Below are 16,987 nucleotides of genomic sequence, written 5' to 3' on the forward strand. Positions count from 1 at the left end.
GCTGGGCAGACGGCAGACTCTGGCCGGCTGAGACGCACTGTAGGCCTGGTGCGTGGTGCCCACAGGTTTACTCACAGGCTTCCTACCGCGTCGTCGTGCTGCCTCCATTCGCCGGTATCCCTCCTCGCACTGCGCCAGAGAATCCCAGGCGGGCTCCGGCACTCGCCCTGGGTTGATCGCCCACCTGTCGATCTCCTCCCACGTAGTGTAGCCCAGATCCTTCTCCTGCTTCCGAGCTAGCTCCTCGAAACGCCGCCTCTCTGCTTTCGCTGCCTCCAGCTCAGCTTTGGGGCGGCGATATTCTCCTGGTTGAGCCCAGGCTCCCTTTCCGTCCAATATTTCCTCCCAAGTCCACGAGTCCTGGTTCTTTGGCCGCTGTTGCTGGTTCCTCTCACGCTGCTTGATCCATGGTTGGTGGGTGATTCTGTAACGGGTGTCCTCCTCCTCTTTGGAAGAAGAGGAGGAGTAGGGATTGGACCAAAGCGCAGCGTGATAATTTGACATAATGAAGTTTATTAAAGAAAAGACGAAAACCGAAAACACTTCAACAAACTACAAAATAACAAACGAACATAGACTGACCTAAAACATGAGAACTTACATATAACACGAAGAACGCACGAACAGGTACAGACTACAACAAACGAACGAACAAACCGAAACAGTCCCGTATGGTGCAACATACACAGACACGGAAGACAATCACCCACCAACAAACAGTGTGAACAGCCTACCTTTATATGGTTCTCAATCAGAGGAAACGTCAAACACCTGTCCCTGATTGAGAACCATATAAGGCTAATTACACCTGACCTAAACATAGAAACACAAAACATAGAATGCCCACCCCAACTCACGCCCTGACCAACTAAACACATACAAAATTAACAGAAAACAGGTCAGGAACGTGACACTTAACTGGGAATATTGAAGAACTGGGAATATTGAACCACCAGCTTTCATACATTCTGAGCAAGGAACTTAAAAGTTTTTTTTTTTTACATGGCACATATTGCACTTTTACTTTCTTCTCCAACACTGTGTTTTTGCATTATTTAAACCAAATTGAGCATGTTTCATTATTGTCAATGGTGGGTGTAGCTGGTGCATGGAAGTCAGGTGCAGGAGAGCAGAGATGAGTGAACACGAAGCACTTTACTGAGGCAAATAGTAAGACCAGAACGCAACAGCGTCACCAAAACCAAATGCCCAAAACAAGTAAGGCAGCACAAAGTACCACAAGCAAAGTACAAAGTACCGGCTGCCAAAAAACACAGGTACACATAAAACCCGGTGCTAACCAGCCGGAAGCGTGCCAACCTCGACAATAAACAATACCCCACACAGACATGGAGGGAACAGAGGGCTAAATACACATAGTAATTATGAGGAGACATAAACCAGGTGTGCAGGAAAACAAGACAAAACAAATGGAAAATGAAAGGTGGAGGGGCGATGGCTAGAAGACCGATGACGTCGACCGCCGAACGCCGCCCGAACAAGGAGAGGGACCGAATTCGGCGGAAGTCGTGACAATTATTTATTTGAGACTAAATAGATTTTATTTATGTATTATATTAAGTTAAAATAAAAATGTTCATTGTTCATTCAGTATTGTTGTAATTGTCATTATTACAAATATACTGTATATAAAAATTGGCCGATTAATCGGTATAGGCTTTTTTGGTCTTCCAATAATCGGTATCGGTATCGGCGTTGAAAAATCATAATCGGTCGACCTCTAGAAGGCACCACTAATCTCGACAGGAGGCACAACATTCAGAGAAATGTACAATTCAGGGTAACATTAAGCATTTAACTTCTATTAGATAACTGGACAGATTTAGCTATGCACAACCATTTTTCAACAACCATTTACCATCTAGCTAGTTGGGCATCTACATGTTGCTAGCTATACATATAGTTATTTGTCTGTCATATTGAGATATCTAGCTATAAGTTAAACCTGACCAATCAAATGGAGATGGTGTGAGCAATTATGGTAATTCCAAATGCCCTTAACTAGGTGTCTTCGCTAGACAGAAACAGACAGAGAGAGAGGGGTGGAGAGCGAGGAGGAAAGTGAGAAAGAAAGGATGAAAGTGAGAGAGGTGGGAAGAGAGTGGAAGATGGAGAGAGAGAAACAGAGAGAGAAAGTCAGCAAAGCAAATATATTTAGACTTGAGTATTTCAACAGCTCGTCTCTCCAAACTTGTTAGGCAATCACATGTATCTACGGGGGAAGAATGGCCAGTCACAGAGGAGGGTGATTTTTTAACTAAGGAGGAGGCGGAGGAGGCCTGCTGACTGAGATGCATGCTGGAGTGAAGCGCATGATTGCCAAAATCAACCTAAACTTCTTCTGACGTGGAATTGTCAAGGTGGACAGCTACAATTTACAATGTTTTTTGTTTTTCCATGGTACATAATCAGACATATTTCAATATCTTACATTGTCAATTGATATCGCTTTCCTACCCCCTCCTCCAGGTTTGGTGAATGGACCAACCAGACCCTCAAGACTGCCATGGGCAAGTCCCTTGATGGGTACCAGGAACAGTGGGAGAACAACCTGAAGGTAATTCTCTTTGCACACAACAACAGCGTCCAGGCCTGGTAGTTAAGTGGTAGTTAAGCTGAGCTTATAAAAATTTACCTCTTCAATTTACCTCTCCAAGTGACTTTAGGACCATTGACTGTCTGAGCCCCCCAGGAGGTATCCAATCCACCAGAACCAGTGAGTTCTGATCAGTCTGATTCTCTGTGCTCTGAGTCGGAACAGCTTGGAGGTAGGCTATGCCTTCCAAAACGGTTGAAAAGTACATGCCTCCCATTTATAACATTGCACTAATCCATCAAATCTTCTCACAGTAAAGTGTAACCTGTGTTTGCTTGTTTACGTCTGTCTCCTACCCTGTTCCCTGTAACTCTGCTTCTGTTCTCCGGGACCTAGGGGTTCTGCCTAACACCCAGACGTGGATTCACCTTATGTACTCCATTACCAACCAGCCTCCAACTTTTCATTACATCATCTACTGTTATTGTCATGTGGTCATTACCTGCTAAGAACATTTTCTTGCTCTATCATACTGGGCACATAATATGTGAGATACACAGATTAACAAAAACACTAGCACTGCAAACACTCAGAACAAAGAGAGCCGCAGTGCCTGGACTTTGCAGTCTCCCTCTTCAGTCCCAATTCCAAGACTGGCTTCCTGTTGAGAATAAGTGGCAGGCAGAACCTCCCACCCACACAGCAACCACTCTATATGCCACACACCAGAATTCAGTATTTTAGTCTGATTGCCATGTGAATGTACAACAAATCTGTGAAAATAAATTAATGACAACTGTACCCCAAAAAATATCAAAGTTTAGATATTAAAGGTTGGCCAGGTTGGTTTTCACAGCTGTTTCACAAGGTGTTTCATTAATGTACGTTGTATGGTATCCTTTGATGCTATTTATTAGTTCCTCATTGTGCATTGCTGTATCTTAGCACCTACAATAGATATATTTAACCACACGTGTGTACTAATGAGCTATGCAAGATAGAACAAAATTAATCATAATATAGGACTACTGAAATTATATTATTTCAGTGTAGATAAAGGAAAGGCTGGTTAAAATAAGAACATGACATCCAGATAAGACAGTGTATGAATCGAATGGATTTGCATATGAATGGAGTGGAAATTAGCTGACTTTGTGATCTTTAAAGGTAAGTAAATTAATGTGTCAAGCAGATTACATGTTTTCTTTGCTATTTCTGGAAAGTAGCAACTGCTAAGAAATGGATTTCATGTTGTAATGTTAACAAGGTAGCCAAAAGTAGTTCGAAGTAAAGTTTTCATTTTATTAACTAAACAAAACAAGTTTAAACAGCAAAATTGTCGAGGACGAGGAAATCAGCCTTGTTTGCATACCAGGGATGAAAAGAACGTAATTTAGGCGGTAATGAGATACAAAATTAGAATCATTAGGTCATCACACTGTTGATATGGCAACGAACGCTAATAGTTTATCGAATCCCATTGTGACGCAGGGGGGACACACTTTTTGTCTGGGGGACATTATTTGGCATGACAGCCCCATGGAGGTCAGGGCCTCTGGGCAAGTGCCCTGCATGCCCAGTTGGTATTTCAGCCATGAGTATTACACTCATTGAATGCAAGGGAAGCCAGCGAGCATTTGGCCTCCCCTGATTAAAAAAAGTATAAAATAATAGCCAATCAGAGTTGAGCTAAACTGAGTGAGCTCAACTGTGAATGGTCCTGGCGCACCCCAAAAAATGTCAAGGGAAGCCAGTTTGGATTTGGCTTCACAACAATCACATCAAAAGCAAAACGTAATTGTCAGAAACAACTTGAATTGTTTAATCTCGTTGTGTCATTGTCATCCGGTGGCTAGATAGCTAAAGTTTGCCCTTTCCTAAATTAGCCATGAATGGAGATAGGGATTTGGACTTGTGGTTTTACTTAATTCTCTGCACTGGCCAATGATTATAACGGCGATTCTGATCCAAACATAAATTCATACATTGTGCCCCTGGCCTGAGACGGTGGAAGATCAATATGTAGCTAGATGTAGCAGGCTAATGTTAACTACCTGGCTCATCGTTGCCCATGAAAGGAAGTTAGGCTAGCGAGCAAGTATGTTAGCCAGGTAACCCAGGACAACAAAAACTCAAAGCGTGTACTGTATGACAGAGTTATAGACCGTTTAGGCAACATGAAAGAGGAGGATGGCATTGGCGTTTCTCTATAAGTAGGTCTAGGGTGAGTGAACATGTTTTTTCTACGTGCACATACACACATAAAGAGAGATATCAGAACCATGGACAGCCACATCATACTTATCTTATGTTGATTGGACTAAATCATTTTTGGTATCTTTTAGTTGTCACAGTATTACACTAAGCATAGGTGATTTGATGATGTTGAAATGTTGAAGTTGAAATCGTGCTAGAATAGTGGAGGCAGCTCCTGTTTTCTTTGCGAGTTGTGGTAACTCTCCATGGTTCTAAATCAATAGTTGTTTAGTAGTCTGAAAATGTCGGAAACATTAACTTGCTTGACCATGCTGTAGGTCATGTAACTGTTTGTTACATGCAATGTTTTGTGGACTTCATTGGACAGATATTACTCTCCTGTTAGTGATGAAACAAAGGTGTGGTTGAATTGATTCTGCCACTGTGTCTTCCTACTGTCTCAGCCTTAGGCCTATATATCATGGTGGCAAGGCATATAAACAAACAGGTTATAGAGAAAATGCAATTGTCACAACACAGGTTGTAATAGTTTTTTTTCTGGCTTCCCCAGTGATTTTACCCATGCACTGTTACTGGTCACTGATCTTACCGTGTGCTTCGCGGTGTGAGCTTCCTGTTTGACGCTTGCTCTGCCCCCTTCTATGATGTTTTTGATCATGTGGTTTCTCTGCAGGGGCTTAGCAACAATAGTTTTGATTTTCTCTTGTGAGACCAAGAAATAAATGCATCAGGATTAAGCTGTCCAACTCTTTCTGAATTCACCCTACTGCTTCCCACTTAAGCATAATTTATTCACATCACTTTACTTTAATAGAATATTTAAGTTGTTGTGTATGTGACATCTTTTTTATTTGATGACTTTATTATTTAATTCTGACAAATTCACAATTTTAGTAGTTTTCCTGCAGTCTGAACAGCCCAAAAGTACATGGAATCAGACATTTCAAGCCACATTTCAAACCACCTTCGTAGCTTTTCCAAGCTGAGGCAGACCCTCTGCACTCCTTGCTGAGACAGACCCCTTGAATTGCTCATTGTCAGGAAAGGGGCTTACTTACAGCTATCCTATGCCTGACTCTGGGCCCACATCGGGGAACCAAGACGTTGTCCAACCCTAGCTCCCCCCATGATATTGGCCCAACCCAGATTACCCTTAGTCTGGCTTTCTGACTTTGTGATCCCTCTGCTCTCTGATGGGCAATTCTCATTGCAACGGTCTCCTCCTATCTCGATCACACACACACACACAATAAACAGCAGTGACCGCTGAGAGTCATACACAGAGGCAAACGTTGGTACAACGGGTACAAAATGTCAGTGATAGAACACATACAAAAAGACAATCACATAGCTGTGAGCAAAGCCTAGAGAACAGCTGGGGCATGATGGCATAGTCTAAAATAGGAGACAATAGTCCTCTCTCATCTCAACCACAGAATCTCTCCCTCACACGCGCGAGTAGAAAAAAACATCCACATGGCCTCCAGAGGGGAAATATGAGAGCTAGCACATTACACTTACTATAATGACATGGCTTTTTATGTACTACTACAGTATGTAGTACTATATGCATATACTGTACATGCCCTTTATATTTTGACTCCAATTTATTGTGGATTAGTCCTTTGGGATGTAACTAGAGAAGTAATGACCCTTTAATGATGTGAAAGGATTTATGTGTATCAAGGTATAGAGGATAAAGCAAAATAGAAATGAAACGTTTGCGTTACGTCTAAGCCCAGAGGACGTACAGTACCATTACATAAAACAATTATTGTTATCTTGATATTAACCAAAAATCCAACAATGTACAACCTCCAACCAACATGTATACCCTGAAAAGGGATATCACAAGTAACTTAGCCTAGATATCAGTAGATCTGAAATGAATGGATACTGGGAATTTGGTGAAAACTCCATCAAAGGGATAGGTGGAACTGTGGACTACGTTTGGCCTCCCCCAGCCCAAGGTCTTGGTAATCCTATTTTGGCGTTGATGTTATACTCGGGGTGCATTCATTCGTGCACACTGTAGCAAACAGTTTTGCAACAGAAGATGTTTCCAATGAAAACCGCTTTCTTATCGGGCAGATTCAGGTAGGTCCCTCCCAGTTTCATCCCGTTTGCTTCCTAGTGAATACACCACAGCTTTAGAAGCTTCTCTCATCAGGGAGCAAAGAGGACAGTTGTGAAACAAAGAGATGGATAGGAGTGTCTTATTACAGATTATGGTCGGTATATGTTTATGAGATGTTGCTGGCCAACATTGAAAATAGGTTGCAAAACATCACTCGCAAATTGACCTTTAGTTGATCAATTGCCATGACAGAATGATGTTCCTGCTTTAATGTAAGCAGGAACATTGAGACAATTGCTGTAACATTACTTCTTCAGTGTGTACAGGACTACCCTGCCGTCTACTGGGGAAGAACGGTTACTGCGGCAGGTAGCCTAGTGGTTAGAGCGTTGGACTAGTAAGCGAAAGGTTGCAAAATCGAATCCCCGAGCTGACAAGGTAGAAATCTGTCGTTCTGCCCCCGAACAAGGCAGTTAACCCACTGTTCCTAGGCTGTCATTGAAAATAAGAATTTGTTCTTAACTGACTTGCCTCGTTAAATAAAGGTCAAATATACCAAAGCTGATCTATCATATTGACAAGATAGTCGAGCGGCAACTCTAACAATGGAAAAACATGTCTTCAAAGATGGAGGGAGGCGGCGAGATCAGGACCATTCTAGCCAATGAGAGGAAATACAGGCACAACTAAGTTGTTTTTCTCAAAGTTAACAGAATGCCACGCACATCTGCTTATATCAGTACATTTGTAACAGCCTAAACATGACAAAACGTACATTCGATCAAATAAGCCTCACGTAATTTGACACTCTCTCATAAACCTCCATACAAAAAAAAGGGCGTGATCTCACGCGGACAATTTCTTTAGGTCAATTCAGCTCGCTTTGCCTCATCCTCTCCGATCGTACGATCTCGCAAGCCCTGTATCTCAATGCCCTCAACAAATATAAAGAACGAATCGTCGTAACTTTCCATGTGCGAGATCAACTAATTCACATGTATTAAACAGAATAAAAGGTCACATTGTAACAGCAAATTGTGAGCTAAGATCCTTTATTTGGGTTTATTTACAAAGAATACAAAACTTAACCCCCGAAACACATGGAGGCTTTGAAACAAAGAGTTCATTCACACACGTCACAATTCATTCACAGCACTCCAGTCCTCTGCATCTGGGATGGAGACAAACACCTAGGACCCGCAGCAGAACACAAAGGTCATTCTTTTCGTGGCGGGATGAACACAAACGTTTTGAAGATATTAGTTGACGGTTTGTCTGAAATGGCAAGATAATTATATTCTTTCCACAAAGTGGCAATCGAAACATCGGAGGCTCATGCAAGTCGGTCAAGAAAGAATTCAATGGAACCCTTTCCGAGCAGGTAATGGCTACAACACAATAAAAAAACACTAAAGTAAGTCAGCTTAGTAAATGACTAAAAAACTCCTATTTATAATTTATTTACCAGGTAAGAACGAAGTCCCCTTCTTCACTTGTGGTGAGCCTTCTTTCCAGCAGCTTCTTTGCGGCCTTGCTTTAACCCCTATAACGGAAAAGAAAAGAAGCAACTTAGGCACAGATTTCCTTTTGCGTCGGAAAACCCGTTTACACCTGGTATTGAACTAAAAATGTATTTCCGATCAATCTTCACGCGATCCATGGAACCGTGCTCCAGATTCGTCAAGTTTTAATGTCACGTGCACAAGTACAGTGAAATGCTTTTCTTGCCAGCTTTAACCCCAACAACGCAGCAATGAATAACAATGTAATACTAAAAATAACAAAAGGTAGAACAAAAACAAACCAGAGATATAAAATAAGAACAGAACGTGTGTCCATGTAGATGCCGCTATGCGTATTAGACAGTGAATTATTCAACTTAACCATCAGTAATAAGCAATTCCTGTCTCATCTACAGCATGCAAGACATGATGCGGATGGCATGTAACTGTACCAGGTAGTATCCGGTGTGGTATCCACTCATGTACCAGGCGATCAGCATACTTCCCAAGGCCTCATCGTCCTCTCCGTCTGGACTCATGGGGGGAGGGGGAGGGATCATCTGACAAGAGACAAAACAACTCAGACTGGTGCATCTTTCAGAACGTTGCATGAAGAAATGTACCGGCGACACTGCTCAATAAGCGCCATACGATATGAGAATAGAGTCTGATCTCTACAGGCAACAGTTCAAAAGCCAGAGAATATTTCTGTGCTCTAGAAGCTACCTTACCGGTGGCCCAGAGGCCGTCATGGGAGGCCATCCCGGAGGGGCAGGCCCGGAGGCCCCAGGTCGTCTAGAGTCTCCCTGTAGACAGAACAACACTCTTCAATATGCACACTCCGTTGTCAAATATAGGATTTATTCCATCCACACATACAAGATGTCAAGTTTCAAATGCCACCTCTGCCTGTCAAGCAACTTCCAAATGAAAGTTAAAGCAAAAGTTCACCAAAATGTGTTGGTGCTTTTCGTACGTTAAGAAGTAATGCACGGATGAATAGTGACTGACAACCTACAATTAGGGTCTACTTACCGTTCTGAAGCCAGGCATGGGAGGGGGACCTGGGGGAAAGCCAGGGAAACCTGGACCCCACATCGGAGGTACTTTGGGGGATTTGGATTTGGGTTTAGAGCGTGGCGCGTGACTGTGAGGGTGTGGGGCGGACGACCTATCGCTCTCCTTTGTAGAAGACTCTGCTTCTTTAACCTGCAATACAGAGAGAGAAATAAGAACACTCCAAAAAATGTCCCCATTCAAAAGGAATTGAGGTCTGACTTCTATGCCTAAATCCCTTCTCTCCAATCCGTGAACGGAAACTGACTGTCCAGTGTCCACTAGCCTGACTGCTGAGTTCACCATTCTATTTCACTTCACGTGCAGTAAAAACAGAATGGTGAATGCAGCGATCAGGCTAGTTCCACCAGGCTAACCGTCAGTAGTTACAAAACCAATCATACACCTAGGGTCATCTTCACAAACATCCTTAACGTACCTTGTCGGGGGCTTCCTCCTCTACCTCGGAGCTCTCAGTCAGAAGGTCTCGGAGGTTCTGCTCCTCCTCGTTCCCATAGTCTGTGAACACAACTATACAGGTGCCCCTCTTCTCGTCTATGGAGGAGATGGTGGCAGCGTAAAGCTTGCCGTCTTCAGACCAGTAGGCACAGCAGGGCTCGCCGACTTGCCACTGCAACACGATAATTGTGGTACATCTGTCAGGCTAGACCCTTTCATTTAACAGTATTTGTATTATTGGGCAGTACCTACCTCTTTATCGGAAGGAGCACCGCTTCTCTTTCTGCTGCGGTTCTTTTTGTGGTTTTTCCGTTTCTTGCCAGGGTTGTCTTTCTTTGAGATTGTCGTGTCCTCCTCATCCTTCAGGGCAGTCTGACAGTCAAGATCAATGGTGAAAAAAGTATCGTGACGTCAGAGGGATAACAGAACATTTTCAAGGATACTTTTCTGAGACGCTACTTTAGGAGACGTGTTTGCCTACCATAATGCACAAACCGTAGCTGTGTAATGGCATGATGCCGATGCATGTTTCTCAACCCAATTATCAATCCATATGAGGAAAATAAGAACACAGTCAACATAATGCTATAACAACACTGTAGAGGCACCTTAAATGACGCAACTGCTTTGTCGTAGGCCTTTATCAGTGCAGTGTCATCCCAGATGTCAGAATCATCACTCTAGGAGAAAAATACAATTAGATTAATCAGTCAATCATCTGAGAAACTTAGAGTAAGAACGTTATTTATAATAAGGGTTACATGGAGAAAACTGTTGTGGGTTCGCAGACCACCGTGGACAACAGTAGGGGTGGAAAGATCTCCTTTATAGTAAAAAGCATCGCATGAATCTATCGTCGTATTTGCAGGTTTGAGAAAAAAATTGCCGTTTAGAAACATTTCATGCAATTTGCCATCATTTCACATATAAGCAGAATATTTTTTAATATCACACAAATGACCGAAATTACAGGCTAAGAATGGACAGCGGTATAGGCTTGCGTGTTCATCTTATATTTCTCCGACGCCAAATCAGTGTGCCTTGTTTGCAACGAAGCTGTCCCTGTTTGCAAATAATTCAATCTGAGAAGTCATTAAGGATCTGAGTATGGCACTTTCAAAAGTTAGGCCTACCAGACAGAGAAGGCCTACCAGACAGTGAAGGCCTACCAGACAGTGAAGGCCTACCAGACAGAGAAGGCCTACCAGACAGAGAAGGCCTACCGACGCAGAGAAATGCCAACTTTAACTGCTGGCTACTCTTCTTCCATGGCTTAACCCAACGAGAGAAGGTGTCAAGTGTTTCTCTAAAAGCTCTCTTTAATCAATTGGTAGTGAACCAAATTAAATTACTTTCCAAGCAAAGCCTATTTTTTTGTTTCCTCTGCTATCAAAGGTTGTATCTCAGCCTCTGAATGTCAAAGAAACAAAACAATGATATTCCCGTATGCATCAGTCACGTCTTTCCCCGGCTGGTCTCATAGACTAGACGTAACACAGTAAATGTAAATCAGGGATACTCAAATTAGCGTGATATGTTACGGTTGGTATGGTTACATAAGTTAGAAGGTTCCTTCATGTAAAATCCACCCAAACCCACTCATTCCTTTAATTTAGGGTGTTGAATAACACTAATATGCGAGAACAGTATTTTTTGTGAACAAATGTTTCAATTTGACATTATAATATGGTTGGTAGCAAAACAGAAAATCGTTGTGGAAATCTGTTGCAGCTCAAGTCGACTACAAAATCTACAATGCAATGCTCTCTCTATGGGCATGTAACGTAGCTAATTACATGACCTACTTCTTAAATAGGATGAAATAGGCTCCAACACAAAGCCCTCTTGTTGTTAGTAAAGTATAATTAAAATGAAGATGGTTGAAATGAATTTAGCCGACTCAAATTTGCTTACTTTCAGCACCACGAGCTGTCCATTTCAGATCGATTGTGCAGCGATGCTGTTTGAATCTTCAGCACCAAAATGTAAGTTACTTACATCTGGCTTATTGTGAGGTCATTAACTCAGAAAAATACATAATGGGTAATAAACATATTGTTTTTAATACAAAACTATTATAGTAGTAGCAAGCTATCAAAGTTGACCTCGGGTCCTCCATCTCATCGTTGCGCACTCCTTCTCAAACTGAACAGAACATACATAGCGCATAGGCCTAATGACATATTTTTTGGGGGGGAAGAAACCCTTGACTCTCCTCCTGCACTGCCACCATAGGACTATACAGCACAGCCATGAGTTAGGCAGCACACAACAAGTTGTTGATAAGTAAGAGCAGATTGGAATATCCATAGCAGTGTAATGCAGCCCAGTTGTATTTACACCATCCCAGCAGCTATCTTATAAATATCTATGCGCTGTAATTCTCCCGAGCATGCACTTCGTAGCCTATAGATCATTTCATTGAGACCACACTAAATAGCCTATAGGCGCACTTGATATCGCGCCCCGCGGAGAATCAGAGATGAGGGGCAGCATCTGGCACACATCGATATATAGCCTAATAAGCAACTCATTCTAAAACACTGAGAAATATTGAAATTTTATAAAATTATAAATTACATGACCCTCCCCTTGACTGAAATTGAAAAAGCATGACCCTGCCCCATTTTCCTCCAGGTACGCATTCTGTACATTTCGATCCATCCCTTACATTATGCTTTCTACTTGCTAGCCAATATTCCATCTAGCTTGTCGTGATGCACTGCTCAATATTCATAGCTTCATAATAAATGTGTCATAACTAGGTGGCCAAGCTAACTAGCAGGTAATTGCTAGATAGTAAAACATATCCAATGCTACGTGACCTTCCTGGTTCCCGTTAACTACATTTGGAATTGGCCATCAGTCTTTTTAGTGACTGATGCTGGCATATCAACTGGCAATCTGACTTGTTCCCACTAACACCAAAGATTATGAAAATTAACCCTACATCTGTGCTGCTAACACTAAAAGTCCGGTGCTACCGAGTAGCTCGCTATCTATCTCACGTTAGCTAGGTGGCTAACTTAGTTGGTATCTAGCGAATCTGCAACCATTAGCTTAAATTCAACAATAGCTACTAGTTAGCAAGCCAATCTACGCAGTTATCTACTTACTGAGTAACTATATAAATTATAACTTACTTGTCCAGCTCCACGAGCAAAAAGCATATCTTTACACCCATTTGCCATGAATACGCAGAAATGTGGCTGCTCTCACAGCTTTGATTGTTGGGTTTTTACTGAAGCGAAGCAACGTGCGTCGCTGACGTTCCTAAATAATGATGACGTTGAAAAGCTGCGACAAAATTGTTGGCACGTTGGCTTGACAACGAACTGACGTCCCTCTGTCCACAAATACTTTTGTTTACATTTGCTGGCAAGAAGAAGAAGAAGAAAAAAAAAGATATACATTTGCTGGCAAGTCGTGATTTGTCGACAAAGAAAAAGATAGATCCAGCTTTAAGTTCGTTGGATGCTCAGGTTGTCTTGGCTGCGCCCAGCTATGCGTCTATACTAAAAAATGCATTATTAAACCTTCCTGTACCTATGTTTGTCCTCTGTTGATGCGCGCCTTTGTTTGCTGAAATCCATACTTTTTAATAAAACGTTAATCAATTACAACCGCTGACAGTTTCCCTGTTGATATTCAATTTCCACATGTGCATTCACGCTGCGTTGCCATCTTAGAACAGCTATTAGGAAATAAAAAAATCAACGGATTGTGATTAAAAAAGCAGACAAAGGTGGTGCTACAGTAGTGTGGTGTAAAGACAAATATGTGACAGAAGCCTACCGTCAATGACGAATTCTACCAATCTCTTACCTTCAACCCTACAGAGGACCTAAAAACTGAATTGAAAGGGATCCTCACAGAAGCTAAGGAAAATGGTTACATTTCAGACTATGAGTTCAAATTTCTTTTCAATGGCAGTCCGCGTATGGCTTCTTTTTACCTTCTTCCAAAAATCCACATAAAATCTTGAAAATCCCCCAGGCAGACCAGTCATTAGTGGTAATGAAAGTCTGACAGAACCCATCTCTAAGTACATTGATTACTTTATTAAGCCTTTTCTGATGTCACTTCCAGCCTATCTTCAAGATACCACAGATGTGTTGAACAAAATTAAGGAATTGAACAATATAGGTACAGCTTCCTTTTTAGTCACCATGGATGTGGAGTCTCTATACACCACCATTGAGCATCAACAAGGTTTGGCAGCGATGCACCATTTCTTGAGTACCCGGCCTGAAACTGAGATGCCTCCTACAGAATTCATTGTATCACTGACTGAATGGACTCTTAATCATAACATCTTTATCTTCCAGGACTGTATTTTTAAACAGGTCAAAGGATGTGCAATGGGAGCTTGCTACAGCCCTTCCTACGCTGGTTTGTACTTGGGTAAATGGGAAAATGACTTCATTTTGGATCCTTCTAATAACCATTTCTTTGACCAGATTATATGGTGGGGACGCTATATTGATGATGTTTGCCTGTTTTGGTCCGGCTCAGAAGATGAACTTATTTCCTTCCACCAATACCTTAACAGCATTAACCCTAACATCAAACTAACTATGGAGTACAGCAAGGATAACATTCATTTTTTGGACCTCGACATTAGTAAAAATGACAAAGGTTGTTTGCACACATCAATCTTTAGGAAGCCTACAGATGGGAATACCATTCTGAGGGCAGACAGCTTTCACCCCAAAAGGCTAAAAGAGAATATTCCATATGGCCAATTCCAAAGAGTCCGCAGAATTTGCGATCAGGAAACAGACTACAGTGTCAAATCTGCTGAATTGGAGAATCGCTTTTTGGATCGGGGCTACAGCGTTCAGGTCCTGAAAGATGCAGGTATAAGGGCTGGATTACTTGACAGAGAGAACTTGTTACGAAGAGGAGTGCCTCGTGATACATCAGAGAGAGTGTATTTTGTTACAAAATACAGCACTGAAGCAGAGAACATTAAAATAATAATTAAAAATAATTGGGGAATCATCCAAAGTGATACGCTACTACGCCAAGTCTTTCCTGAACCACCAGTCATAAGCTTTAAGAGATGTCCTACCCTAAATGACAAATTAGTCCACAGTTATCTTCCGGGTGACTCTCAAAAAACTTGGCTTGACCACAAACCCAAGGGCTCTTTTAAATGTAACCAGTGCAACCATTGCAGAAATATTGCACAGAAAAAGTATTTTGTTGACACAGCTTCTAAAATGGAGTATTACGTCAAGCATTTCATTAACTGCAAAACCACTCATGTCATCTATAGATTGGAATGTCCACAGTGCAAGGTGTTCTACATTGGACGGACAAAGAGACGCCTTCAAGATCGCTTGGCGGAATACAAGTACGCCATACGGGTAGGCAATGAAGACTACCCCATGGCAAGGCACTACAAGTCCTTACACCATGGCAACCCTGCCTCCCTACAAGCTATGGGTATTGATCATATTCCGGCCTCTATTAGAAAAGGGGACCGTCTTAAACAGTTAAACCAAAGGGAAAGTTTTGGGATTTACAAACTACAGGCCACTAAATACCCTGGTTTAAATGAAGATATGGATTTCTCACCCTTCCTGTAGGGTCGTGATAGGTCCATTTGCTGTCATCTAGTGGACATTTTGCTCAATTGCCCTCAGCTATGTTTAGACTGTTGTTCATGTTTTGCTGTGTTCTAGTGTACTATGGAATATATTGCTTTCTTATTCTAGACACTTCTCCCAGTCATATTTAAGGTTAGAACTACCTTTCTAAGTGTTCTGATACTTCTAGCTTGGAGTTGTATGCTTATGATAACATAGCTACAGTATTTCACCTTTTAATGTGTATATTATTGCTTACTAGGTGTGTCCAATTTGGTAACCACTCCCTCTTCTAATTAATCATATATAGGTGGCTTGTTTTGTGTTGGGGTTTGTGGGTGGTTGTTTCCTGTCTTTGTGTTTTCTCTGCACCAGATAGGGCTGTATCGGTTTGCCACATTTTGTTATTTTGTATCGTGTTAAGTGTTCACTGTTTTATCGTTTTATTAAACATGTTGAGCACTGGCTACACTGCGTGTTGGTCTGATCCCTGTTACACCCTCTTTTCTCGTGACGAGAGGGAAGGCTGCCGTTACATTTGGTGCGAAAAGTGCAAATCAATCCCGGAACAACAGCAAAGGACCTTGTGAAGATGCTGAGGAAACAGGTGCAAAAGTATCTATATCCACAGTAAAACGAGTCCTATATCGACATAACCTGAAAGGCCGCTCAGCAAGGAAGAAGCCACTGCTCCAAAACCACCACAAAAAAGCCAGACTACGGTTTGCAACTGCACATGGGGACAAAGATGGTACTTTTTGGAGAAATGTCCTCTGGTCTGATGAAACAAAAATGGAACTGTTTGGCCATAATGACATCACTATGTTTGGAGGAAAAAGGGGGACGCTTACAAGCCAAAGAACACCATTCCAACCGTGAAGCACGGGGGTGGCAGCATCATGTTGTGGGGTGCTTTGCTGCAGGAGGTACTGGTGCACTTCACAAAATAGATGGCATCAGGAGGATGGAAAATTATATGGATATATTGAAGCAACATCTCAAGACATTAGTCAGGAAGTTAAAGCTTGGTCGCAAATGGGTCTTCCAAATGGACAATGACCCCAAGCATACTTCCAAAGTTGTGGCAAAATGGCTTAAGGACGACAAAGTCAAGGTATTAGAGCTGCCATCACAAAGCCCTAACCTCAATCCTATAGAAAATGTGTGGGCAGAACTGAAAAAGTGTGTGCGAGCAAGGAAGCTTACAAATCTGATTCAGTTACACCAGCTCTGTCAGGAGGAATGGGCTAAAATTCACCCAACTTATTGTGGGAAGCTTGTGGAAGGCTATCCGAAACGTTTGACCCAAGTTAAACAATTTAAAGGCAATGCTACCAAATACTAATTGAGTGTATGTAAACTTCTGACCCACTGGGAATGTGATGAAAGAAATAAAAGCTGAAATAAATCATTCTATCTACTATTATTCTGACATTTCACATTCTTAAAATAAAGTGGTGATCCTAACTGACCTAAGACAGGGAATTTTTACTAGGATTAATGTCAGGAATTGTGAAATGTATTT

At 41.9% G+C, this 16,987-nt stretch overlaps 1 protein-coding gene across 3 annotated transcripts; it reads right to left on the reverse strand.

Moving 5' to 3' along the window:
* Positions 1–7,886: 7,886 nt before the first annotated feature.
* On the reverse strand, positions 7,887–13,129 carry LOC120063048 (survival motor neuron protein 1-like). 3 transcript variants are annotated; one of them, XM_039013170.1, is made up of 9 exons: positions 13,012–13,129; positions 10,477–10,548; positions 10,121–10,240; positions 9,849–10,040; positions 9,389–9,562; positions 9,085–9,159; positions 8,806–8,913; positions 8,317–8,394; positions 7,887–8,041 (listed from the first exon to the last, which is right to left on the reverse strand). In XM_039013170.1, the coding sequence occupies exons 1-8, from the start codon at positions 13,057–13,059 to the stop codon at positions 8,341–8,343; spliced, it is 843 nt and encodes a 280-aa protein (XP_038869098.1). In that variant the 5' UTR covers positions 13,060–13,129; the 3' UTR covers positions 7,887–8,041; positions 8,317–8,340. The 3 variants fall into 3 exon arrangements, with proteins under 3 accessions (XP_038869098.1, XP_038869100.1, XP_038869099.1); XM_039013172.1 differs by having other exon boundaries at positions 7,887–8,072; XM_039013171.1 differs by having other exon boundaries at positions 7,887–8,126.
* Positions 13,130–16,987: the final 3,858 nt, after the last annotated feature.

Source organism: Salvelinus namaycush, chromosome 18, assembly GCF_016432855.1.
Source record: "Salvelinus namaycush isolate Seneca chromosome 18, SaNama_1.0, whole genome shotgun sequence".
In the NCBI taxonomy this organism is placed as follows: domain Eukaryota; kingdom Metazoa; phylum Chordata; class Actinopteri; order Salmoniformes; family Salmonidae; genus Salvelinus; species Salvelinus namaycush.